At 37.1% G+C, this 27,340-nt stretch overlaps 2 protein-coding genes across 2 annotated transcripts in view; one reads left to right on the top strand and one right to left on the bottom strand.

Moving 5' to 3' along the window:
• Positions 1-27,340, bottom strand: part of LOC126753444 (tyrosine-protein kinase Drl) — a 128,038-nt gene that overhangs the window by 78,310 nt on the left and 22,388 nt on the right. The window lies entirely within an intron of this gene.
• On the top strand, positions 9,067-9,980 carry LOC126753479 (uncharacterized). Its single transcript, XM_050464995.1, has one exon. The coding sequence runs from the start codon at positions 9,341-9,343 to the stop codon at positions 9,887-9,889; it is 549 nt and encodes a 182-aa protein (XP_050320952.1). The 5' UTR covers positions 9,067-9,340; the 3' UTR covers positions 9,890-9,980.

Below are 27,340 nucleotides of genomic sequence, written 5' to 3'. Positions count from 1 at the left end.
TTTGTCATTTGATCATTGTACATTTGCCAAGACAGCAGAACTGAATTGAAAGTCATATTTTTTAAGGGATTGAAATATTACTACATTTCTTCAAACAAAAAATCTCTTTTTCAGAAACGGTAACCTTGCACTAATGCTCTTTATAAAAGATATCAACGAAAATACGAAAAAGTTGAAATAATGATTGCTGACAAATATTATCTCACGGTTTGATCTATAATTTTGTAGAATAACCAAAGCAAGGCAAGAACGAAAATTACACTCTTGCATAACGAATCGAATCAAGCGTTGTTTAGAATACGCTTATCTCTCTGAAGTACATAAAGTGCATTCGGCGATTTTTACGTTGAGAGAAATTATTTTACAAAGAAGTTCCATTGAATTTTGTATGCGGAATCAAATTTTTAGTGCAGAAACATGCAGAATGTTAGAAAAGACCTTCGGTGAAAACTTTTTGTCGCGAGCAAGTGTTTTTGATTGGTGCACATTATTAAAAATGGAGAAATGAGCTTGTGTACAAGTTCATGCAAGTGAGGACTACCAATGAAAAGAAGAATGAGAGATTCTTTTTTGATGGCGACCCCTGAAAACGTGTTAGGGATTACGATTTAAGGCCATGCACATGAAATGTCTGGTCTCTTAATTGGAAAGGTGCCGCTGCCCAGATGGTTAATGTAGAGTTAAATGTGATAAACGGGACAAGGACTGAGACGAGTAGGTCCTTGTGGCATTTACAACAGTGGCCATATAAAGGCGCGCAAATTTGGTGCGGGATTCGTGGTGGAAGCGAAACTCCGTCGCCGATGGTTGAACGTCTAGTCACAATCCGCATCAAAGCGAAGTACTTCAACATATCGCTAAATTGCGTCCATGCCCCGACTGAAGAGAAGGACGATGTGAAAAAGTCACCAACCGTATCGATCATGTTGTGATAGACGGAAGACACGTTTCCAGTGTTCTAGACATACGTACGCTTCGAGGTCCTACCATCGACTCGGACCACTAACGATGGAGCAGATGTTCTATTGCCCGATCATGAAGAAGTTCGAATAACAGTTATCCGTCTAAAGAACAACAAAGCCGCGGGGGTCGATGGATTGCTGATCGTACTATTCAAACACGGCGACGAAAAACCGACAGGGAGGTCGAACGAAAGCATGCCTAACAATTGGAATTTAAGTGTGGTCTGCCCAATCCACAAAAAAGGAGACCCCACAACCACTTCTTTGTCGATTTTGAAACTGCTTTTGACAACTTTGAATTTGATATAAGTGTAAACTGACGTTGAGTAACAGCAAAAGCTCCGTCGGGTCCGATCGAGAAGGACCTCTCCGAGCATTTCGATACTAAACGAGGTTTTTAGACAAGACGGTGAATTCTTCAATCTGCTGCTGGAGAAAATAATTCGAGCAGGTACAATCTTTTATAAGAGTGAACAGCTGCTGGCGTATGCCGATGATATTGATATCATTGGCCTCAACATTCGCGCCGTATGTTCTGCTTCCTCCAGACTGGTTAAGGAAGCGATGAAAATGAGTTTGATGGTGAACGAGAGCAAGACAAAATATCTCCTGTCGTCAAACAAACAGTCGTCGCATTCGCGACTAGGCTCCCACTTCGCTATTGACAGTCATAACTTCGAAGTCGTATATAATTTCATCTATCTTGGAACCAATATTAACACCAACAACAATATCACCCTTGAAACCCAACGCAGAATAACTCTTGCCAACGAGTGCTACTTCAGGCTGAGTAGTCAATTGGGAAGTAAAGTCTTGGCTGAACTTGGTGTCTCGAATTGCCGCCAAATTGCTAAAAGAAGAAGTACCGCTATATGGGGGAGTGAACGGGGTTTTCATCCGATTTCGTCCATTTTCACACTATCGGTAGGAGTTCTTATAATATTCGTATTGAGCGTATTTGGTTGTTATAGCTTAAGTGGTTTAGCAGATATGTACATTAAACTTATTTAAGGACGGGACCGCGCCCACTTTTTTAAAAAATTTTATAAACATATGCTCCTTGCTACTGCGATCCTCTTTGCCAAATTACAGTTATGGCACTTCATAAGTTTTCGGTTAATGGCGAATTGTGGGCGTGGCAGTGGTCCGATTACACTAATCTATGAACTCGAATTTTTTTTGTTCCAAGGAATCTGCACACAAAGTTTCATCAAGATATCTCAATTTTTACTCAAGTTACAGCTTGCACGGTTGGACGGGACGGATGGATAGACAGACAGTCAACTGGATTTCAACTTTTCTCGTCCCCCTGATCATTTATATATATATAACCCTATATCTATTTCGTTAGTTTTAGGTAATACGTACAACCGTTAGGTGAACAAAACTAGAATACTCTGTAGCAATTGCAAGAGTATAAAAATGCCTGTTTAATATTTTGCCTCAGAGAACACAAAAACCATATTTTGCAAGAAAAAAAAGAAAAAGCAGTACCTCAAATATTTTTATTGATATTAAGTTATAATAACGGGCTCGCTCTGCTTTAATAAACTCTTAAAGAAGTTTTAGGAATACCGATCCATCCTCATATAAATATACTTATACAAATTAGGTTTAACAATCAAACTTTAGAACAGTCCCTCTTCACCAAAGCACTACATAAAAGTTTCTGCTGACACCGAGCCTTCATAACATAAAAATGGAAAGCCGTGAATGGCCAGATTCTTTGTCAAGTATTTGCACTTGTAATGTGAGAGGGCTACGAAATGTTTGTCGCAATTGAAAAATGAACTAATCGCATTTGAATGGACCGAGGTTACGGAAAAACAAAACAGTACAAACATTAAGAGTCAAACGACATTTACTCGGTTAGTTGGTTGTTTGCTTTTGTGGGGCAGGCGACAATTTCGAAACACGAAAACAATAGACGACTACGATTTGCATGCAAAATTCGCTTTACGACCCAAACGTTGGCAGCATCTGAAAGAGGTGTTGAGCCGTGCTGCGTGTGGCCTGCGTGAAGTACTGACAACTGCCAGAATTAAAGCGCGGACGGGGGGAAGTGTCATTCGGTCACAACTTTATTGCTTCTCCCACTACTGTCGCTGGTATTTTGAACCTTCATGTAGATGTTTTATTTTTCTCCATTAGAATTGTATAATTAATGCTTCACAATGGCTGTGGCGGAATTTATTACATGCAACCTTTCATTTGATTAAAAAACGCATAAACGTTTTTGTCTTGCACCCAGCAAAATCTGTTCTCGGCGAACGAGGTGCGGAAAAAGTGCTGCAAACGCGTTCGCTCAAGCTACTCATTTGCAAGTCGTATTGTCAACAAATTTGCATAGAAATCGCTTGCCGCCAACTACAGCTAAATACGAAGCGCGAAGGGATATACACATAAAACACAACAACAAGTGACTCTTAATAAATACGGAAAATGTAAATAACGACAAGAATTTTGTTAAATAACGAAGTAATAGTGTAGGGAGGAATGTTTGAGCGCAATGAGATATTTATTTCCGCATCCGCATATGCATCCGTATCTATTTCCGGAAAGCCTAACTTAAAGTGAAAATTATAGGAGGCGCCATATTATTTGATCTTTATCTCTGATGGCTAATAGTTGACGCCTATTAGCAAACGGCTCTCGACTGTTGACTGTGTGGTGATATCTCGCGACCACTGACCCCTAGAGCCGTAATAAACCCATCGTGACAAGTAAATATTAATATCAACCTTTTTTTATTGAGATTCAAATACACACATAAGATACAAGTACAACTACGTATACATACATATGTATATTTCGCCAGAGTTTTGTTCAATTACCAACCCCATCTCACACACTTACACGCTACTAAGCCATCATTGTACCCATATAATTTAGTTCATTTCTCTTTTACGTCTCGTTTCCTTTACACAATACCCCGCCTACACCGCAATACTGACACCTAGCTGCCGTTCATGCCTGCCGTCGGTGACGCCTTCGAAACGATCGATGCCTGTGAATATTCAAATTAACTTTTTAATTAAGATTCCACTTTTTCTTCCACTTCAAGCCCCACACGCCTCAGCAGAAACAACGCAAATGTAAGAAATTGTTGTGATTTAACGCTTTTAATATTGAGTTCCCGTGCGTATACTTGTTTTAAGGATTGCGTGTCCTAGTTGGGCGTACTCCGCACACCCGTATGTACTATGTCTCAGGGCACCTTGTGGTGCGTTTAGGTATACGATTGTATTGTTACGTGCCGTCTTTGACTTGCAAATTTCCACCACTTAACCCCATGTCAACAAAAAAAAAAACTAGTTAACTGGACGATTGTGCATCGTACTAAGTACATATCACTTATGGACGATGCGTCGGGTGGGCGGCAATAGGTTTGATGTTTTTGATAGAAAATTAATATGAAAACGGTTGTATTGTTATAAAGGTTTACGGAGCTCACGGTGCTCGAGTAGGCCACTTTGTACTGAAGTGTTTATGCAAATTAGTTGTGCGTAAACTTTCCCAAAGAAAACAGAAAATGATCACTCCCTTTTAAGCGGTTTATAAGTATTTCTCAATTAATTATGTTTATAAAGCAGCAATGACTATGCCGGATAGCGGATAACGTCTAATGGACTGCTGGTAGTAGTAATGATGAAGACAATGTACTTGTTTTATGGTTGGTAAAGATATCCAGGAGGCGTTGCTCGAATGGGAGGAAGAAGTATGTAAACATAATAAACTCACTCCTAGTTTTTGTGCTGGCTGCTGCTTGAAGCCTTTACCGTCACTTAAGTGATAGCAAAACTTTGCAAACTTGAATTGAAAACTTGGGTATGAATATTTAAAACTCCTCTTTAGGTATGTAATGACAACTTATAGTTGATTTTGACTCCATTATTTATAGAAAAGTTTTAAGAGGCATGAGGATATGGCACGTGCTCGATATTAAATATTTTCGGTAAGTGTTTAGTAAAATTATGGCATATTTATATACGTATATAAATATAAAGGATCGAATGATAAATATTAAATAACATATTATCCCAAAAAAAGAGCAAAGAAAAAAATAAAAAATAGGAGTATCAACAAGCATTTAAAAATTAATAAAACCGTGTTAATATACTCAAGAACTTTCGGACTAATTCTTTAATTTCTAATTTGTTGAATTTGTTTCCGTTCCTGTTTAAATGAGTATAAACTTTCCTTTCCAATACTACGCTCCACCCTAACATAATGCACCACAATAAATCCCACTTGGTATACAAATACATCACCACAGAGGGCAACACTCCATACCAAAACACCGCAACATTAACTAACAAAAGGATGGTCCCCGCAGCTTCTCCACATCATTCGATCACTGTTGCAGTGATCCTGCATACTACAGCATTTAATTCAAGAACAGTGATCCTGCGCACTATACTATACTATATTCGTTTCGTCTACTGGCTTGAGCGCCACATCAACTAATTCGATTCGTTTATACTACGTCGATCGAACTCTGACAGCTTAATAGAGCGCGTTAATTAATCAGCCTCAACTGTTTTTGTAATAAAATTTTGTGCACGAAATAAATCGAATATTCATTCAAATAATCAACGTCATTCTAGAGTGATAAATGGTTGAAATTCCACCCCAAGGGCTAAAGGTCTTATAATAATTTTACTACTCTGATAAAATAGAAAGTAAGAGAAATACTATATAATCCAGAAATTTGCCATTTTATTTCAAAAGCAAAATTAAGGAATGTCTGTATTTATTTATTTATTTTGAATATAATAAATAATGCTAAGATACCACTGAAGTTACACAGTGTAGCAACGTATGCAGATTAAATTTTTAATAAAACCAATCAGATCCGTAACTGAAAGTGTTAAATTTTAAGCGACGCAGCTTAATAGAGAACTTGAAATAGATGCTGCATTCAGCTCCATCTGCGGTATGTTCGATTGATATATTCTCCGCGGCTTATCCTTCAAGTATTCCAACATAGAAAAATTAGTAAACTGGAAAAATTTGGAAACAGCGGAAAAAGAAACGTTACTGTTGATATTCTATCTATAACTCATTCTTCAACGGTTGAAGATTTGAAAACGCGTAATGATAGATTTTCTAGAGATATAATGGATTCATTTCAACTAAGTTTGCTGCTTTCAGAAAGCAACGTCGGGCGACGTTTGACGCCATTGGACGAAGAAGCGAAAGTCAACAGAGAAAAAGTGACCGACTACTGCATATAAAACGTTGATGAACTTGCGATATTCTGCCTATGACGAATGCGAGCTCTGAATGCTCTTTTTTGACACTTCACCACATGAAAACGTGGCTGAGGACGAACATGCTTCAAGATAGATTGATCGGTCTGGTGTTGCTGCACACGTATCATGACATTGAAATCAGTGCAGAAGAAGGAAGGAAGGATTGGCCGTTTTATTTTGTGAAATTTTTCTATTCAATAACATAAATAAAATCATAAAATTATACATTTTTACACTTGTTTAAAAAAATTGTTGTTGGATTACATACAAAAATGAGTTTACAATTACAATTCTCAATGCTATGTTCTCAGATCGTTATAACTTATAACTTTATGAAACTATGCGAAACCCCTAAATGTGTTTCTTCAATTTAGTAGCATTTGATATTAGAAGGTCGAATTGAAATTTTTCCAGCATGTTATTAGTATAATAATCTTCATATTTCAAGTAAATGTTTATTTCCCCTTTTTTTTTAAAGTAGGGGGAAGCATCAAAACCTGGAGTGCGGAACTTTAATCCGCTAAGCCTAACCTACTCCCAACTCCAGACTCTCCCACGGAACCACCTGATTAAGTATTACTTCATGGGAGTGTTCAGACATTTAAGTCTCTTCTATGACACGGACCGACGGACGCCTACTCTGGTCTGTATGTCTCAGTTTTGTCATGATTGAGGCTGCCGCTTCGCTGACAGCCCTCCAGTTTTCAGTAGACTTACACATGAGTGTCGTCAAATTTTCCACCGTAAAACTACCACCGAGTGTAGTTTTAAGTTTTTCCTTGCACTTATAAAGCGCGGACAATAAAAGAACACATACTAAGAGTCTTCAAGGCACTCTGAACACGACGGACAATTCGGACTAATGTCATGCTGGAATCTGTACAGATAGCTTCTAAAGCAATCATGTCCACTTAGTATTTGGGTTAGGTGGAAAATCCAGGTCCCCATGTCGTCTGTCGATCCAGGAATGGATATCCGGTATGAGTCTGTACGTCCACCGTCCTTTGAGTGATGTTTGCCACCGCTGCTGCCATATTGTTAAGCTTTTCACTCTCTCTCTTCTTTTGGCTCCTGTAGTTGGCTCGCCCTGGATGTCAATGGGCATCATACTGGCTATTACTTTAGCTGCATCGCTTGAGATTGTTTGGAAAGCACTGATAACTCTTAGTGCCGACAGCCTGTGCACTGTGTTTATTTGTCTGGCATATGCTTTGATGCCTAGCGCCTGGATCTATATTGGAGCCGCATATAATACAACCGATCTCATTACCTTTGCGAGTAAAAAACGCCGGCTGGAACGCACGCAGCCTTTATTTGCCATCATTCTTGATAAGGCATTCAGGATTTTGTTCGCCTTACCTGCAGTGTATTCTAGGTGGCCCTTAAATTTGAGCCTTGAGTCTACTATTACTCCCAAATATTTTAAGTGTGGCTTGGAATGAATCTGAGATATGCTTTCCTCCACTTTTCTTGTACTTATGAGAAAGACTTCAGTCTTTTGCTCCGCCATTTCTAAACTCATTGAGGAGAACCATTGGCGCAGACCGTTTATGCACTCGTTGCATTTGCTCCGGAGGTCATCGAGGTGTTTGGCAACTGCTACCACAATAAGGTCGTCTGCTTATGCAAATAATTTAATAGCTTTCAGTTGGTGTCTCCTTAGTACCCCATCATACATTATGTTCCATAAAAGGGGGCCTAGTACCGAGCCTTGCGGTACTCCATTCGAGATAGCATAGCTCTTGGCCTTCATCTGTATCGAATAAAAGTCGCCTGTTTTCAAAATAACTTAAGACAATTTCCATAAGATATTGATGAGCGCGCATGTCATACAGAGCCTTCATTATGTTTGCCCACTTTGCTGAGTTGAAGGCATTCTTCACATCCAGGGTGATCAGCGCGCAATATTTTTTTGTTCCGCCTTTCCATCGCTTGCCACTTACTGCGCATTTCGCGGTGTCAACGACTTCGTATAATGTGTCAATGGTGGACATCTTTTTCATAAAGCCGTATTGTCATAAGAAATAGTGTGGTGTTTTGGGAACAAGGTTTCCACGGTATTTCTCATAAAGGATGCGCTTTTGGGTTGTTGTGCCTTATTTTTGAATTTAGACAAACAGATTTTGTATGCTGTTCCCCAGGGGTCTTCGTTTGCTTCCTCACAAAGTTTTTCAAAACACTTCTTTTTACTGCGGCCAATGGCTGATTTTAGAACCTTCTTCTGACTTTTAAATATTTTTCTGAGACTGCTTTCATTTTTTTCCCGTTGATTACGTTGTAGGCGACGTCTAGCTGAATGGCAGAGCTTTCTAAGTTCAGCTATTTCTTCATTACACCAATACGCTGGCTTCCGGGTTTATTTCCCCTTATTCGCCCGTAATTGTGTGTGAATGTATTTTCAGCCACTTATTATTTTACACAATATATTCATTTCATAATATTTCAATTCGTTCCGTTTCGAATCGCTTCGTTGTGGATTATTTGACACATTTGGTCTGTCATCATAAAGTTTGTCGCATATGTCACATTTGTTTCAGTTATTTGACGTGACGGGGCCACGCTAATGCATCAACTTGGTCGCCATCATCCACAATGAATGTATTTGCATTTTATAACACAATAAATAATAAAATGATTTTGTTGTATATACATATGTACGTATAAATCACGAGAAAATGAAACGATAAAAAAATATTTTCACTATGGTAAAGGGAAAATACATTTTAGTCATTTCGCGACACTTGGGATCAGACTTAAGTAGCATAAATTGATAATTTTATTTTACATTTTATGAAGATGTTATCACTCAATTACCCATTTTTACAGCGGCATTATAATTAGTGCAATTTCATATTTGATTAGTTTTCAATTATCGACGATTGAGTACCGGGGACTCCCATACGAAACTTGCTAACGAAATAATAATACTGGAATTATCGAAAAATGTGTTAACAAGTTTTCTATTCTAATTGTATAAAATAATAATTTTTCTTCGAAACGATTAATCAATGACATTACGAAGTATGAAGAAGATTTTTATATAAATTCAGAGTTATCGGCGATTCTACTTCAATATTAAGTAATCAGCTATCTTGAAGCCGTCTAATTACAACCACTGTAACCATGTATCAGAAGACACGGAGTTATCCACTCGCAATATTAGTAAAAACTCTGTTAGTCACTTTGGCAGTTGCCAGAGTAAGCGGCACTTTCAAAAAGAATCCATTTCTGCCACCCGCCCCGCAGCAGCCTTCATATTATCATCCAGCGCCGGCTCCGCCACCAGTTGTTTATCACCCAGCACCTGCACCGCCCCCAGTGGTTTACCACCCAGCGCCAGCGCCACCACCACCACCACCACAGCAGAGGCCGCCTCAAATCATCATAGTACCTGTGCAAACGTATCCCGCACATCCAGCGCCACGACCGGCACCTGTTCATCCCGCCCCGCCGCCACCGCGTCCAGTACATCCACCACCACGTCCAGTACACCCACCATCACAACCAATACATCCAGCACCAGTCTATACACAACCTGCACCACCAACGAAAGTGATCCAACCAACTTTGGTTATACAGCCAATTCTATATCCTGGTGGCAGCGGCGGCGGTGGTTCTGGTAAAGGCGGTGGAAGAAAAGGTGGTAAAGGATGCAACTGTCATGGCAAGTAAAAAAGGTGAACCAGATGTTCAAAATAATAGTAACATATTTAAAAGTAAACTTAAAGCTACATAAATAAATCGTAGACATTACTATTGCAAATTGGTTTCAGTTTTTGTACTACCGGATGTAGATTTTGGTCGGAAAAAGTCAGTAAATATTTTTTGGCTTTTCAATTAAAGAATGAGTTGCGTACGAAATATATGAATATTTATATCATATGATACGGAGAGAAGAGCTTAATGGGTCTCGCCTCATCTTAACATAATGAAAATAAAAGTATTCAGGAAGTCCTCTATATATATATGAGATATAGAAAATATTTCGACATTGAGGTTCAACGACTTATTCATCTCATAATTTTACTCCCTCTACTACTATTTTCTATGTGTTAGTTTTTGATGAATGCTAATTTTACAGCACTCACCCTCCTGATTACACGATGGTCCATTACAAACAAAATCCATTTAGCGAATTATGTGGTTGGAAATCGAATTAAATACTTACTTTAGCTGAAGAGTATAATGATAAGCATTTGAATAAACGTCTGTCATAAAAGAGGCGAAGCGTGGATAAATTAAAACAAGAAAAACTGTTTGAAGGGATGTTGTTACTTAGTTACAGATGACGAGCGGCGTCTGTATGAATACACAATAATTTTGGACAATGTATAAGAGTACATACTTGTACTTGCATCTGCAACACTTCTATGCGTCGCCTGTTGCGGCGAATGTTATCTTCCGGCGAGAGATAGACAGTCCTTTCGTAAACAAAACATCAATTCCAGCAAACTGCCAAACATCATTAATCTTTCGACTAAGTAATCTCCCGACGCTGCAGTTATGCGACATTAAATATACAACGCAATGCTTCGGCAGTTTTTATCAACAAACGAAAGGAAACAATGCTTAGAAACGTTAGTATGAATCATTTGCATTTATAAAATTTAGTTTGATTAAAAACTGTGCAAAGAACAGTATACACGTCCAACTTTTGTCCTAACTTTCCCACCGTGACTTCAATAGCGTATTCCCAATATACAAGTTTGTTTACTATCATTACCGTTGCCACTTCAATTCTATATAAACCACACAAGAAGCTAAGACCCTTGCGGCTGTCATAACTTATGGTAGTGGACCGCGCGCCACCGCCACTCACACTTCAACCCCACGACGCTAATACTAATGTGACAGTTTGGAAAATCTATAAATAAATAATAACGGTTTAAGCGAATAGTAAACGCAGCAACCGGCCGAGCGTAAAGCCATAATAAATGCAAAAAGAATATTGAAAATGTAATTGCAGCGCAGTAAACACGTGACCGAGAGTGGTAAGAGCTCAAATGGCCTGAGTGTTTGGTGGGAAAAGTCACGCAGTCACCCACTGCGGGCCCGTCCGGCTTAATCGAGCAGAAATCCGAATGCAAACAAACATGGTCGCGGGTGCACAGCATGTTATAGAAGCCGACACTCGCAATAAAACAGCATTTCTAGTATGATAAAAGTAGAAATAACAGTTACAATAATAATATGATGAGTACAAGCAAAAGCGGAACTTGGAAGGATGAGAAGCCGTAACACAACAGCCGTACAAAATTAACCAAAAGCACAAGGAGCGCACCTTAAAACGCTACAACGCGCAAACCAAAGGCAAAGGACCATGTAAACCAACACACGCCAGAATTAAAACAGGAAACGCTGCAGCAGCATTAAATAGTGGCATGAATATTCTAACGGCGCGATCATACCAGCAAGTTCGCACAGACATTTTTTCAAGTAGCATTTCGTTTTCAATGGTATTCTTTTCAAAAAGGATCCACTCGAGTGCAACATAAAGGCATAAATAGATGCGCAGCCATTCGTTATGTGTTGCACATGCAACAATCACCGAGCTGTGCCCACTAAGTTTGAGTCACGACTGCTGGTGAGAGTGCGTGCCCGTAGTCCATTTTTGTACTCTACCTCACGTTCTGCACATGCTGACGACAAAGCCGCGGTGAGTACATGTGCGTCTGCCGGCTGACGACTGTGGCAGCCACCACCGAGTGCACGAATATGTCGCTGCAATACAGCGCAACACAATGCAAATGGGTAACGAGACTATAAATTATTTCGGCATTAACCCATTGATTGCCTCGCCACCAAGTTGCACAGCGGTGTGGCACATTTTTATATGCCGGAGCACATCTCTAGAATATGTAGTGCATAAGCTAGTGTGTGCTCAAGAGTTGGAACGCGTGTGACTTGCCGTTTATACATCCTATTTTCTGTTTTTATACTGTTGCAACATATTGCTACAGTGTATAATCGCTTTATTCACTTAACGGTTGCTTGTATTACATAAAATAATCAAGTTGGATATAGCGTTATATAAGTATGTATATATATAAATGATCAGGATAACTATAAGTACTAAATTAAGATATAAAGCTGTAATTTAAAACGGCGGATTGCTGTAGCAAAGAGCACCTGTGGGCTGAAATTAAAGAAGGATGTCGCCTGCTCTATTATAGTTTTAATATACATATGTATGTATGTACATATCTCTACGAAAGCTACAATAATTTAGTTCTCTTAGAACAAGTCGTTTAAAAGCCCTAGTGCAATAATCAATGAAATCGGATGATAATCCCACCCTCGCTCCATATAACGGTTTTGTTAAAAACTACCAAAGGCACGATAAATCAAGAACTAAATACTCCAGGGACATAAGTCATCCGAGATGGTACTAGAGAGCCGGTATCAAATTTGGAGGGTGGGCGTGGCATCGCCCACATTTAAGTGAAAATCCATGTGACTCAGTCGAAAGTGTACGAAATCAGACAAAACCCATTTAACACAATTTTAAATTCTATTTGATTCTTCAACTTTCCAGTACACAAATCAAAAGCCAATCAATGTATTCGGATAAAACTTTACGCAAATAGTGTTCTCATTGTATTTGGATTTTATTTTACGCCCAAAAATTGTCAAAAGCGGACCATAACTATTCAACCCCCCTCATTCAGAATATGTGAACCCCAGTGCATTTGGTTTACTATTTGCCGAAAATATCGGTCAATCTATGAAATATATAATTGAAATTTGGGGAAAATTTTTATTTGATAATAATAATACACTCTTGTGTAAAAATGGGATTAAATCAGATCAATACTTCCCAAAGCCCATATACATATGTAAAGATTTCCGAACATGCAGTTAACTTTATACTGTTATATCGGTCATGTGGGATATATTTAAATGAAATTGATAATGATTAATTCAATCAGCCCTTAAATTTTCTTGCCGAAAATAATCTAAATAATGACTTGCTACAGTTTAAATTGGTCAAAATGTGTGATAATTTAGTAATTTGGAGCTCAATAAAAATCAAATGGTCGTGGTCTAAACTTTATATTTTTTACATCAATTCAATATATTAAATTTACTATCTCATTTGAGGATGATTTTAGAATAAGATATAGAATAAAAGTAAGATAGTCTATGACCTTTAAAATAAATTAGCATGATTCCGACTTTCTTGTGGTCGATTCACGGTTTCGTCGAACAATGAAGTTGAACCCTTTTACTATAATCTTAATATTGCCAACACCTGAAGGTATTTGCCGGCTTTGATCTTTGCAATTTTCAAAAGTATACATTTTTCGGTTACATCCGAACTTAGGCCTCGCTTACTCGTTTACTATTATTATTAATGGGTGTGCAAAATGTGTGGAGTTGCAATATGTAGGACGCGCTTGCATGTTACATAAATTCCACTCACACAAGAAATGCCCGTGGTTGCCAATTTTTCCTTTTTCCACACAGACACTTTCGCCAACGAAAGAATACATATTCACTTCGTTTTTGTTGAATATTTTTCGCTTGGTTTCGGAATTTATCTCCGGCAGTTTCAGATCTTATTTAAATGAGGAAGAGCTTGCACAAGCGAATTTTCATTGCTGAAATTGCCAAACTGCAGAAAATTTATACATACATCAATTTTCGTACACTTATTTAACATAAAGAGACTTATTTAACTCTGTGTATAATTGATTGGTTCGCCCTTTTAATTCCTACATACATATACATATGTATATGTACTTAGGAACAAAATCGATATCATACATACATACATATATTTAATATTTGAATGTACTTTGACCCTGCTTAAGTGAAATGTTGAAACTTGATTTATAATGAATAGTAAATGTAAATTTTTGAATATTTGTTATGCAAAACCCAGAAAAAAGTTAAATTTAGGAAAATCCTTACGATATTTCGATATATGGACGGAACTTTGCAAATGCAAAATATACTATAGTCTAGAGTATCTTCGCATATTATTCAAATATGGTTGCTATGAGTATGTTCAGACGAGGACTCTTTTTGTCACCCAAACCGGTATTTGTAGACAAGGAAAAGGGAAGGACGAGGGGACCTAACCGCTCATGCTCGGCTGGCAGGCTTTATATTATTATTCGAAATAGTTCGCTGCTACGCAAATAATCATTGCTATTCTTTTTGAAATTCCTTTCTTGGTTATGCTGGCAAATTTTAACGTCATTATTTATTTTTTTAATGTAATATGCAAATATGCATAATAAACATGTTTTCGAAAACGATGAATAAGGATTAAAATTAGCTAATTAAAAAATCTTTTACAACGCGTACTTGAAGAAAATTGCCCAACTCAAGTTGTCGGACTTGTGTCGAGAATTTGACGACAACGAGGGACAAAAATAGTTCTCATCTCAACGCCCACGTCTTAAGCTCGTAAGCGAAGCCCGCTTTTCTGCTTTCATTAAGCTATCATTGAGCACACTTCGCATGAACACCAGTTACAAAGCAGTAAACATACTGACTTTCCAATACCCTTAACCATATATGAGAAATCGAGATTTTTAATCAGCTTTTAAATGAAAATAATTTGAAAATACATAACTTAAAATTATCTACGACTATTTTCGCGTTCGAAACGTATATGCAAATATATAAATCAACTACTCTTCTTCTTCTTCTTCTTAATTGGCGTAGACACCGCTTACGCGATTATAGCCGAGTTAACAACAGCGCGCCAGTCGTTTCTCCTTTTCGCTACGTGGCGCCAATTGGATATTCCAAGCGTAGCCAGGTCCTTCTCCACTTGGTCCTTCCAACGGAGTGGAGGTCTTCCTCTTCCTCTGCTTCCCCCGGCGGGTAAAGCGTCGAATACTTTCATTTTTGGAGTGTTTTCGTCCATTCGGACAACATGACCTAGCCAGCGTAGCCGCTGTCTTTTAATTCGCTGAACTATGTCAATGTCGTCGTATATCTCGTACAGCTCATCGTTCCATCGAATGCGATATTCGCCGTGGCCAACGCGCAAAGGACCATAAATCTTTCGCAGAACTTTTCTCTCGAAAACTCGCAACGTCGACTCATCAGTTGTTGACATCGTCCAAGCCTCTGCACCATATAGCAGGACGGGAATTATGAGCGACTTATAGAGTTTGGCTTTTGTTCGTCGAGAGATTTACTTTTCAATTGCCTACACAGTCTGAAGTAGCACCTGTTGGCAAGAGCAATCCTGCTGACATTGTTGGTGGTGTTAATACTGGTTCCTAAATAGACGAAATTATCTACAACTTCAAAGTTATGACTGTGTGTGTGTGACGTGTGTGAGTGCCAAGTCGCGAGTGCGACGACTGTTTGTTTGATGACAGGAGATATTTCGTCTTGCCCTCGTTCACTGCCAGACCCATTTGTTTTGCTTCCTTGTCTAGTCTGGAGAAAGCAGAACTAACGGCGCGGGTGTTAAGGCCGATGATATCTTACCTTATAAATATTATAAAATAATTTTATAAGATACTGTCTACTGAAGTTTAACGCAGCGTGACCAATACATACGTAAAATTGTAGCGTTTCCTTTGGCCACAGTACATATGTATGTATGCACTATATATAAGGTATTTGTGGAACAATTATTGTGTAATCATGTGTTAGTAGTATGGTATTCATAATTATAGACTTACAGCCAGTTGCTCTGTAGTCAGCATCGCGTTTGCGCGAAAAAGCTCTTAAGTTGCCTTTCAACCAAATCAGTTGGATTCACTTTCATGCACTTAAGCGAGCACACATTTAATTAGCGAAGATGACTACAACAACAAATGCAGTAAACGACGCCACAGTAGCTTCTTGCGCTCCATTAATTAACCGCTTACACACACACACCCAAACGTATAAGCAGCTTCACAGAAATGTAACACGAGGCAAGTTTTAATGCACAAAGTGCATTAGAAATGATGATAACAGTACACCCTGAACGACCCCGAAGCGCTCACCATATCTGAGCAAATATTGCCATCACCACTGTCACTTTAAACGTCAATGACGCGAAAACGCGCACTCTTAACCCGCTTTCATCACCCGAGTATTGGGAAAGCAGGCATCTAACGCAAAACTCCTCATCTTCTGTAAATAGCAGAAATGTAATTGCAATATAGCGTCGAATATTACAGAGCGCAATCTTCGTAATGCGTGTGCCTGCGTGTGTATTGCACTCTGTTCCAATTTCAGCTACCGCAGCAAATAGTGTCACCCTTTCACATATGTATATAATTTTGTTCCTTATTTTCCCCCCTTGTTGCCGACTTTTCTCACTTATTTTGCTGATTTTGCCTGTCTCTTCGCCGAGTGCATCACCTCGGTTGTGCTGAAGCAGAGTGACAAACATGTACACCCGCATTTACTTTTCTCTACCCTACCAACCTACACCAACCTAAATAGTGCAAATCTACGGTAAAAGTTAATTACGACCATTATGTGTACACCCGGTCCGCTTCAGTTATGTGGCAACTGAGAATTGTTATTTTTGTTGTTAGTTTTGGTTGACGGAAATGTAAGCAACTCATCGGATTTTCGCCGGCAACAAAGAACATGCACCACCAATTCAGTATAACAGGCTCCAATGGAACCGTCCCATATTCGCACGTACAATATTGGTACATGCAGTTGCAACAAGCCGTACAAAGGAGGGGTTTTACGCACATTCACTGAGCCATACGCACAAATTTGCCGAGTATGCCAGAGTTGAATTACGAACGCTCCATACATCATTCGCTTCAATTAAGAGGGCGGGAGTTGCATGTTGCCTGCCATACATACCGTACAACACTTGCACACCACAAGAAGGCTGCCACACGTCATCAACCGATATATCTACATTTTTGCAACAATTCAACTTTAAGGCTTTGGTAAGCTGCTATAATGTTGATCATGTATAATTGCAAAAGCACAGTTGGCCGCAAGACAACGCGCAACGCATCAAACGAGCTGCACGTGCCGAGCCAGCAATCCGCGCGACAAAGCGGTCAAGCCGACAATAAGTATTACAAACCTAAACGCACGAAGACCGGCAGGCTAGGACAGAGACAACGGTCGAAGCGGCACAAGGGTGAGCTGTAATCCAAACCTTATGGCTAGGAGAGCGGTTTAATTTCAAGGTTGTGTCACCCGGCTTTTCCACCGGGTAATCGCTGAATCATTATCACGCTGCACTTTGCGAGGACGCCCACCCAATCAGCGGCTTCTTGGCAATCTGAAGTTTTTTCCATTTCTTTCGGTTTGATTAAATTGTGCAATACGCTTTATTGCAACGTTATTGATGCTGCACAAGCTATACAATTAATATCTGAGTCGGCTAACAGTTACACTTATGAAGAGAGAACACATGTGCTTGTACCCTCGAGTATGTAAAATAATAGAAGAAGATACTCATAAATAAGCCTTTTAACTCGGATATTGAAAAAAACATACGAGGTTGGAAAATATTGACTACGAAAACTGTATTGTGAGATGGTGCTTAAAACAACGTGCGCGGTATAATTCAATTCCATTCCCCTCTTTATAATAATAGTTATTATATAAAATCGGGTCGATACTACCCCAATTCATATATACTATATATAATGATATTTGTTTTTTTTAACAAATCTTATACCGAATTTGTCGATCAGTGTATGAGTTACATACTATAGAGTATACATATGTATGTAAATATACAATTTTTTTTTGATTCCGATCCTCTGTTTGACGTTTTACATCTTAAGGTATTTCCCTGGGTTTGATTGCAAGTTGCAAGAGTATGAAATGTTCGGTTGTACCCAAACATAGCCCTTGCTTTTGTTTTATAATATTTCTGATGTAAGCTGTCATATCTTTTAATTGGATTAAATTGAAGACAGTGTTCTATTTTTATTAAATCGATTTAGTAATACAAGTTCTACTTCGGATAAAACGTGACAAATCATTTTAATATATGCTATAGAAAAATCTTACAACATTTTTATACTCTGTAAATTGTTGCTAAGGAGAGTACCATAGTTTTTTCACATTCGGTTGTTTGTAAGTCCAAAATCAAAAGAGTAAATATAAAGGAATTATATATACCAAAGTGATCAGGGTGACTAAAAATTATCGAAATCCAAATGTCTGTTCAAGTCCTCTAGTCCGTATGTCCGTCCAGTCCGTGCAAGTTGACTTTTGACCGATAATATCGGTCAATTTGAGATATCAATTGAAACTTGGTACACGTATTCCTTTTCTCCATTAGAAGGTTAAGTTCAAAACTGGGCAAAATCGGCCAATACTGCCACGCCCACAAAATGGCGGAAACCGAAAACCTGTAAAGTGTCATAACTAAGCCATAAATAAAGATATTAAAGTGAAATTTGGCACAAGGGATCGCATTAGGGAGGGGCATATTTGGACGTAATTTTTTTGGAAAAGTGGGCGTGGCTCCGCCCCCTACTAAGTTTTTTGTACATATCTCGGAAACTACTATAGCTATGTCAACCAAACTCTACAGAGTCGTTTTCTTTAGGCATTTCCATATACAGTCCAAAAATGGAAGAAATCGGATGATAACCACGCCCACCTCCCATACAAAGGTTATGTTGAAAATCACTAAAAGTGCGTTAACGGACTAACAAAAAACGTCAGAAACACTAAATTTTACGGAAGAAATTGCAGAAGGAAGCTGCACCCAGGCTTTTTTGAAAAATTGAAAATGGGCGTGGCCTCGCCCACTTATGGACCAAAAATCATATCTCAGGAACTACTAGACCGATTTCAATGAAATTCGGTGAAATCGGTTCACAACCACGCCTTCTTCCAATATAACGCTATTTTGAATTCCATCCGATGCATTCTCTGTATAATATATAGTACATTAGGAACCAATGACGATAGCGGAATAAAACTTTACACAAATACTGTATTTGAAAAATATGTAAATGACGTATTATGAAATCTCGATTATCACTTTATCATGCGAGAGTATAAAATGTTCGGTGACACCCGAACTTAGCCCTTCCTTACTTGTCTACCTTATATATGTATTTACTGATGCGAATTTTTCGTCAAAATAAATTTAAAAGTTTTCACTAAGTTTTTAAAGTCACGTATGAAGCCTTTTTATTTTACGGATCTACATGTCTCTTGGGTACTGCATTGGAAAAGGAGAAACTTTCACATATACAGAAGTGCTAGAAACTTTGCAACAATGCAACTGTTTCAATCAGTGTAGCTGCCCGGTTTTCTACAGATTTCTTTTACTATCTTACCTACACTCTCTTTGTAATCATAAATCTTAAATATTCTATACATAATATATTACTGATCGAATTTTCCTCAGGTACAACCTTAGAATTCTACTTTAATTTGGTAAAATCAGAATCGAGGACGAAATCCGATTATTATTTGTTCCGTTCGATGGCACATGGTCTTGCTCCAAAGCAGCTCGATTTACAAGACGACATCAAAAATTTCTTGATTATTGGATAGAATCCCGAGGTGAACAGTTTCCTCGTAATAGTAATCGAACTTTGCCAGAAAAATGGGAAAAAGTTGTGTTCATTTGTTTATTTTCATTTGTAACCAAATTGCATTTTCATTCATATTTTCATTAAAAAAAACAGCGAGAACTTATTTGGGCACCATTCGTCATAAACAACAATGAATTAACCAAATATAAATTAGTACTCAAGCCCTCTTTAAATAATGAAAGTTGTTCTTTTAAATTTTTTCAATTAACATAATTAATTTTAAATGCATACGTCCGTCGCCAAGCGTTCAAGTCTCTATTTCCTTGCTCATTTGCCATGCAGAACTACGCTCCAAGCTGTGTCAAGATTTTCGAAATCCACACAAAAACATATACATGCTTACTTGTATTGCACGTATGTATACGTGTTACATGCCCGTGGAGTTAAAATCGATGAAACGACAAAGCCGCCAGAAACGCACTTTTAGTCGGGCACTTGTTGTCTCAACAAGTCGATCCTCTCGGAATAGTCGAAACAGGCTTAGCTGACTTAAATAAAAAATTACCTCTGCAAAAGAACCAGATCGTAGGTATTTAATCCTTTGTTGAATTTATTATTTTTTTATGTAAACCAAATTTTATAATTATAAAAATTGAGGTTGGAAATACAATTTTCAACCCCTATTGCACTACATTTTTTGCGTAATTGAATTACAAAGGCTTTTAAATGAAACTTTAGACAAAATATAAACATATTAGAAATAGCTAGCAAGAAGTTAGCATGCTTAGAAGCTGCAAAAATATATATTTTCACTCCTTGTTTCCTTCTAATGCCTATGAAAATAACCAGGGTATTTCTGACTTTTTTAAACAGTCAAATTAAATCATTTACTTTTTTAATTGACAGGTTAGTTTGTTTGAGTAAATACTCAAATCCAAATGATTAGCCAAAAATTGTGTGCGTCAACATTCCTACTTGGAATGCTTTCAATTGCATACATATGCATAATTGTACATACAGACATATGTATATACATACATAAGTATATGCATGGTGAGCTCATGCTCATTTGTTCTCAAAAATGAATAGTGATCTTGGAAATAAATTATAAGTTACGTCGCCACTGCGTTATTTCTTCGCATTTTACTCTAGCCTCGAATAAATATAAAAACTTTCTTATCTCTAGTAACCATATACATACATACATATGTACGTACAGATATAGGTCGCAGTTAAAAACATGCAAAAGAGTTTAAAATAATAAGAGATAATTTCTTGATTGTTTTTAGTATAACAAAGAAAATGTTATTTTAATTACATTCATATGTACTGATATCAGTGGGACTATTAAATACATGCATAATTTGCTCATCTATACTAATATTATAAAGCTGAAGAGTTTGTTTGTTTGTTTGTTTGAACGCGCTAATCTCCGAAACTGCTGGTTCGAATTGAATAATTCTTTTTGTGTGGGATAGTCCATTTATCGAGGAAGGCTATAGGCTATATACATGTTAACATGGCATATATTAACATTTCCGAAATAATAAACTAATTCATCAGCAATACTTACTAATGCAGGTAGAGCGGATATGGAACTCAAGTTACACAATGTTTCCCACAGCACAGCCCAGACGTACTGTCAGCACACGCGCCACCTAAATTAGCAAATTCGTGGAATTTAATTATGTTTTGCCCGGTGCATTTAGTTAAGCTTTTAGATTAAGAACATTGAAAAATCACTTTTAAAAATAAAGTCATAACGAGAAGGTCGTGCTGACCAAAAACGATTTTTTTTTTCAATCAGTAAGAAAATCGTTAAGTTATAGCATCACGCTGCGACCAATAGGAGCGAAGAAACAGTGGTAAATGTGTAAAAAACGGGGAAAATTATTTATCTTTGAGGGCTTCCGTTCCTTGCGATGCGAAAGCGGTTTATGAAAATTTCGAAGAGGCAACATATCCCATTTACACATATGCCGACGGCATTTTCATTTCGGTAATATGAAATTTAGAAGAGCGAGAAGACGGTTGTGTTGTGTTATATTATGGAAATAAAGTACATTTTCAAAATAACATTTTTCCAAAAAATTAATATTTAGTTTAGTATTGTTAATTTACAGAATAATTATGCAGATCGGGTTAGGAATGAGCGAAGTCTTAAATTTAATAAACTTATTCAAGCATAAATCAAAATATCATTTCTCATTTTAAATTTATTATTTTAATTGGTATATAAAATATATGCCACAATTATTATATAGTAGTCCAAAAATATAAATTCTTATTTTCCCAAAAATTCCTTTTCTCATTATCTTATTTTTCCCAGAAACACACTTGCAAAAAAAGGATCTTTATCCTTTGTTATTATTTTATTTTTCCCAGAAATACATTTGTAAACAAAAGGATCCTTATCCTTTTTTTGTTTTCCACATAAAAGATTTAAGGAGTTCAAGAGCTCAAAACGTGCGCTACATCAGCTCGAACCTACATACCTACCATACGCCTTTGCGCAAATGATTATGTTATGATAACAAATGCCCACATACAGATTTGGCAATGGCAATAACAATAGATTTGACAGTTAGTAATAGCACAGCCAGTGAAAAAAGTAGAATCGTGGCTCGTGTAAATATATATCTACAATATATGCATATTATATAATAATTTAAAACCAATAAAAATTAAATTTAAACAAGTATGGAATAGCTAAGTTCGAGTGCAACCGGACATTTTAAAATTTTGCAACTTTCAAGAATCAAAGCCAGGTAAATACTCTAGGGTGTAAAACCAATGATATAGAGTAAAGTAAGCCGGATGTTCGAAAATCCTGATATTAGTTATAAGGGGGCTAGGCCAAGTTTTCGCTCAAATTTATCTATTTTAGGCACAAAGATTCACTGTTGTGAATAAAACACGCTCTCTTATTTTAATTGGGATAACTTACATATTGACTGATATATGCGGTACAAGTCACCCTAAAATCCGAAAATCTTTATACTAAGTATATGGGAGCTAAGGGAAGTATTGATCCAATTAAAACAATTATTTACATACAGATATATGTATCAATATAAGAGAACGATTATTGTTGATTTGTGTACTGGAAACTGAACGAATCAAGTGGAATTTAAAATTGTGCTCTGTGGGAAGTAGGCGTGGTTGTTGTCCGATTGAATGTAAGAAGAATGCCACGTACTAAATTTTGTCGAAATCGGTTAGACGGGTCCCGAGATATGGGATTTCACCAGAAAGTGGGCGGTGCCAATTTTCCCATAAAGCTCTCTCATACCATCTAGGTGTTAAAATTGTATGTCTCTGGCGTATTAAGTTATTGATTTATCGCGCTCTTCGTAGTTTTTGAAAATACATGGAGAGTGGCGGGGTTTCGCTTTCTGGGGTTGTCCTCTGATTTCATCCATTTTCACTGCCCGTAGAAGTTCTTATAAGATTTGACTGTTCTAGCTTAAAAGAGAGTCTGCTTTAGAAGCTTTAAAACATCGATATTTTTTAGAATTTTTTTGAGAGGGAAAAAAATAATTTATTACAGCCAAATTTCATCATGCATCTCGCATGTGCATTTGTCGGACGGAGGGCAGGATGCAGGTCGCAATTTCTGTCTGAAACAAAAAATTCAAAGAGATTCATATTTATTAATAACTTATCTTCTAGTCTATAATATTTAATTAAATACTAAATATCACTTTAATTTTCTATGCCTTGAGTTTTGATAGCACTACGTGATTCCATGTTAAATGGTAAGGCGAAGTAAGAATGAGAAAACATTGATTTTAAGCCAAAAAATTTTAAAGGGACTTTGCAAAGGAGGCCTGCCACAATGAAATTAAAAAATTAATAAACTTATAAGGGAATAGGCGATATATTTGTATTTATTTCAAATCGAAAATATGGAAACTATAATTTAAATATAACATCCAGACTCCTCTTATTCCCACATTTAGAAGATCCCTTTATTTATTGAGGTAGATATTCGGCACATTCAAATTCTCTACAACATAACAGATACATACATATGTATGTAGTTTCTTGATGAAACTATAATTTTTAACCATGTCCCTTTAGGTGCTTGCAATCTAGGCATGAAAATCATGTAGCGCAAATTTTATGGTGGCTTCTTTTTATTTTTGTTCACTTTCGAGAAATTCATCAGCGAGTCAATACACCGCAAGCAGTATCAATAGCCTACGGATGGGTAAATTGGCATTATACGAGTATCACTTACATATGTACATATGTCCTTATACATGTTTTTTTGTGATTGCTCGAGTTGCGTTGAATTTATGGTGAATTTTTCGCCAAATACCAAAAAGTGGAATAAATAATGTACTTATGCATTTCGAAGAGAGAGTACGGGACATTCGCTCCTATAAATTGTAGCAGTCAGGCATGGTGGCGAGTAGGGCACTGCGGTGGCACTAACCGCAGACAGTGGCTGTCAACCACAAAGCTATATAAATATACTAATATATATACATACATACATATGAAAATATACGAGTATTTATTTCACTTTGCAAAAATTAAAACAAAATATTAATTGCATCTGAAATAAATCCTCTATAAAGTCATATTTAGACACACAAACTGTATATGCCTGTGAGTATGAGTATGTACTTATGTACGGAATAACTTATGCTACTGAATATTTTTTAAATAAAATGACATATTATATTTGTAAATATCATAATTTTTCTAGCAAATAAAAGCGTAATAACCTGTGCAACTACATTTGTTTGTGTGAATTCCGCATATCCCCGTAATTTTTATACTCTTGCTACGTATTACATAACTAAGCACTCAATTAAGATATAAAACTCTAATTTGGTAGAGAGGATGGAGGAAGTGAGTTTTATAGGAGCCGCTGTGAAAATTAAACGATGGGCATAGCACCGCTCACTTTTCAGTGAAATTCCATATCTAGGGACTCGACCGATCGATTCCTACAAAACTTAGTACGTACCATTATCCTTATATTTTTATAGGGGGGGGGTAGGGTTTTTCACTTTGGAAAAATCGAATTTTTTTTTGTCTTATCTTATTGTTTAACATTTCAAGAATATGTAAAATTTTAAGTCGATAGAAGTAATGTTCTTAACGTTATCGTCTTATTAGTCTCCTCGCCTTTAACGCTCTAACTCTAACAGCTGAGGGCGGTCGGGATAGAAGTGTAGCTTTAGGCGTGTTTTTCTCAAAACTACTTTTTCAAAGTCCGTGTTCACTGTCATTTCAAAACTACCTGATCGATTCATTTCAAACTTTGAACACAATTTTTAACATATAAAATACCGCCCCCAACGTTTATTAAATAATATTTTTTTTCATTAAGGGTGTTTTCCACCCACAAAATGGCGGCATTTTTAGAGGAAAATAAGAGTATTACACTTTAGATGGCCGCCAAAAATTTTTGAATGCAAAAAAAAAAAAAATCAGAGACCGTTGGGGGGAAGATTTGATTATAGTTAAACTAATTTTTCTTAATTTTTTATTTTCGCATAATTTCCAGCCGAGTTATGGTGAACACCGCAAAGGCCTTTTTTCTCAAGTGTTACTGGGAGAATATCTCTTTCCGGCTTATGCCTCAATATTTTTGCATAAAAAAATAACTTACATTGTCAAAAGTGTGCTCTATAATGTACAAAAGGTCCGAATAAAATTACTCTATCCAGATTTGAGAAATAAATTCACAAAAAAGTCTTTTGTTTTACCTTGAAAAGCCTACCCCCCCTTATGTCACAGTGTGAAAATGAAGTACAACCACGCCTACTTCCCATATAGCACAATTTCAGATTCCCCTTGATTCGTTCAGTTTCAAATCAAGAAACAATTAATATAACGAGATTCAACTTTGAACGGATAATTCCTTTAGTTTATTCCACTTTATGACCAATTGCTTAAATCCAACTGTTCAAACCCTTAGGTACCGAATATTTGGACTCCGGTATCTACAAGGTCTGTCGCAAAAGAAAGAGGACTGTTAAAAAAAACAACAAAAAATTAATATTTTTCAAAAGTTCTATTTTTTTTATTCAAAGTAGTTTCCTTGTGCTTCGATACAGCGTTTATCCCGGTCAATTAGCATTTCAAATGAGTGTTTGAGGTCATTTTTCGGAATGCTCTTGAGAATATCGGTCGTCGCCTTTTGGATAGCTGAAATGTCCTGAAACCAGTGTCCTTTCATGGGCAAATGAAGTTTTCCAAATAGGTAAAAATCACAGGGTGCCAGATCAGGTGAGTAGGGTGAGTTATTAATGGTTCATTTGGAGTTTTTTGTCAAAAAATCAGTGACAAGCGTCGACCGATGACACGGCGCATTATCGTGCAAAAGCGCCAGGACCCTGCCTCACGGTATTGTGGTCGAGCACGACGAATGCGTGACAAAAGACGCTTCATAACAAGGTAAAACAAGGACGAACTCTCGGTATACAATACCCTCGGAATCGTAAAACCAAATCAGCATTGTCTTTATTTTTGACTTCTGAAGACGACCGACTTCTGATCGTCACAGAGGTCCTCACGACCTTCTTGGAATCGCTTAAACGACTCATGTACATTACTACGGGATAGGCACTGATCACCATAAACGTTTTTCATCATTTGAAATGTTTCAGTAAACGTTTTCCTAAGTTTAAAGCAAAATTTAGTATGTGCTCTTTGCATTTTACGCCCGATGACCAAAAGCTGCTGTCACTTTTTGATCGATAACATCGATTGTAGTTATCCATTTGTCTTAAAATTTTTACGAAATGTCAACAAGAGATTAAAATTTTTATTTTATATACCCACCAAAAGGTGGCGCCACCAGAAACAGTTATATTTAAAAAGTTCTGTTTCTTTTGCGACAGACCTTGTATAGTTGACTTTTGATCGAAAATGCCGATCAATGTGTGAGATAAATAATTTATATTAAGGGATAATCCTTATCTTGTAATGGTATGTCTGTATGTCAAAAATGGGTTGAATCAGACCAATACTTCCCTTAGCCTCCATATACTTAATATAAAGATTTTCGAGCTTCGGAGAGACTTTGTACCGCATATATCAGCGAATATGTGAGTCATCCCAATGAAAATGAGAGAGAGTGTTTTATTCGTAACAGAGTATCTTTTTCCAAAAATAGATATGCAATTTAGTGAAACAAACAGAACATTTTATTGCGATTCGACATTCAATAACAGTTAGCCAACCTAGATTTGTCTTTTGAATTTGAACCTTTAGTTTAGTGCAGGGAAATACTTAAGATCAAGTAAGTAAAGACCAAGTTCGGATGCAACCGAACATTTACTATTGCAAATTAGCAGGAAAATACCTTAAAGTGTAAAATACAAACCAGAGGATCGGAACCCGAGTAATTTTATACATACATACATACACTATATATAGGTTTGTTGGAAAAAGGAAAATCATTATATGTAGTATGTGGGACCTGGGGTAGTATAGGCTCGATTTTATCTATTAACTGTCACATAAAAAATCTTACCTTGGTTTCATTAAGGTACCTCACATGCAATCACAAATCATTTGGAGCAATTTACATATACATATGTATGTATGTCAAGTTTTCGCTCAAATTTACTTATTTTATTAACACAGATACCCTGTTATGAGTAAAATAGGCTTTGTAATTTTCATTGAGATAACTCAAATATTGGCCGATATG

Source organism: Bactrocera neohumeralis, chromosome 3, assembly GCF_024586455.1.
Source record: "Bactrocera neohumeralis isolate Rockhampton chromosome 3, APGP_CSIRO_Bneo_wtdbg2-racon-allhic-juicebox.fasta_v2, whole genome shotgun sequence".
Classification (NCBI taxonomy): Eukaryota; Metazoa; Arthropoda; class Insecta; order Diptera; family Tephritidae; genus Bactrocera; species Bactrocera neohumeralis.
The sequence above is the reverse complement of the archived record's forward strand: the minus strand, read 5'-3'. Positions and strand labels throughout refer to the sequence as shown.

Bases quoted from the DNA above. Each gene is read 5' to 3' on its own strand.
- LOC126753479 (XM_050464995.1), top strand. From the start codon at position 9,341: ATGTATCAGAAGACACGGAGTTATCCACTCGCAATATTAGTAAAAACT.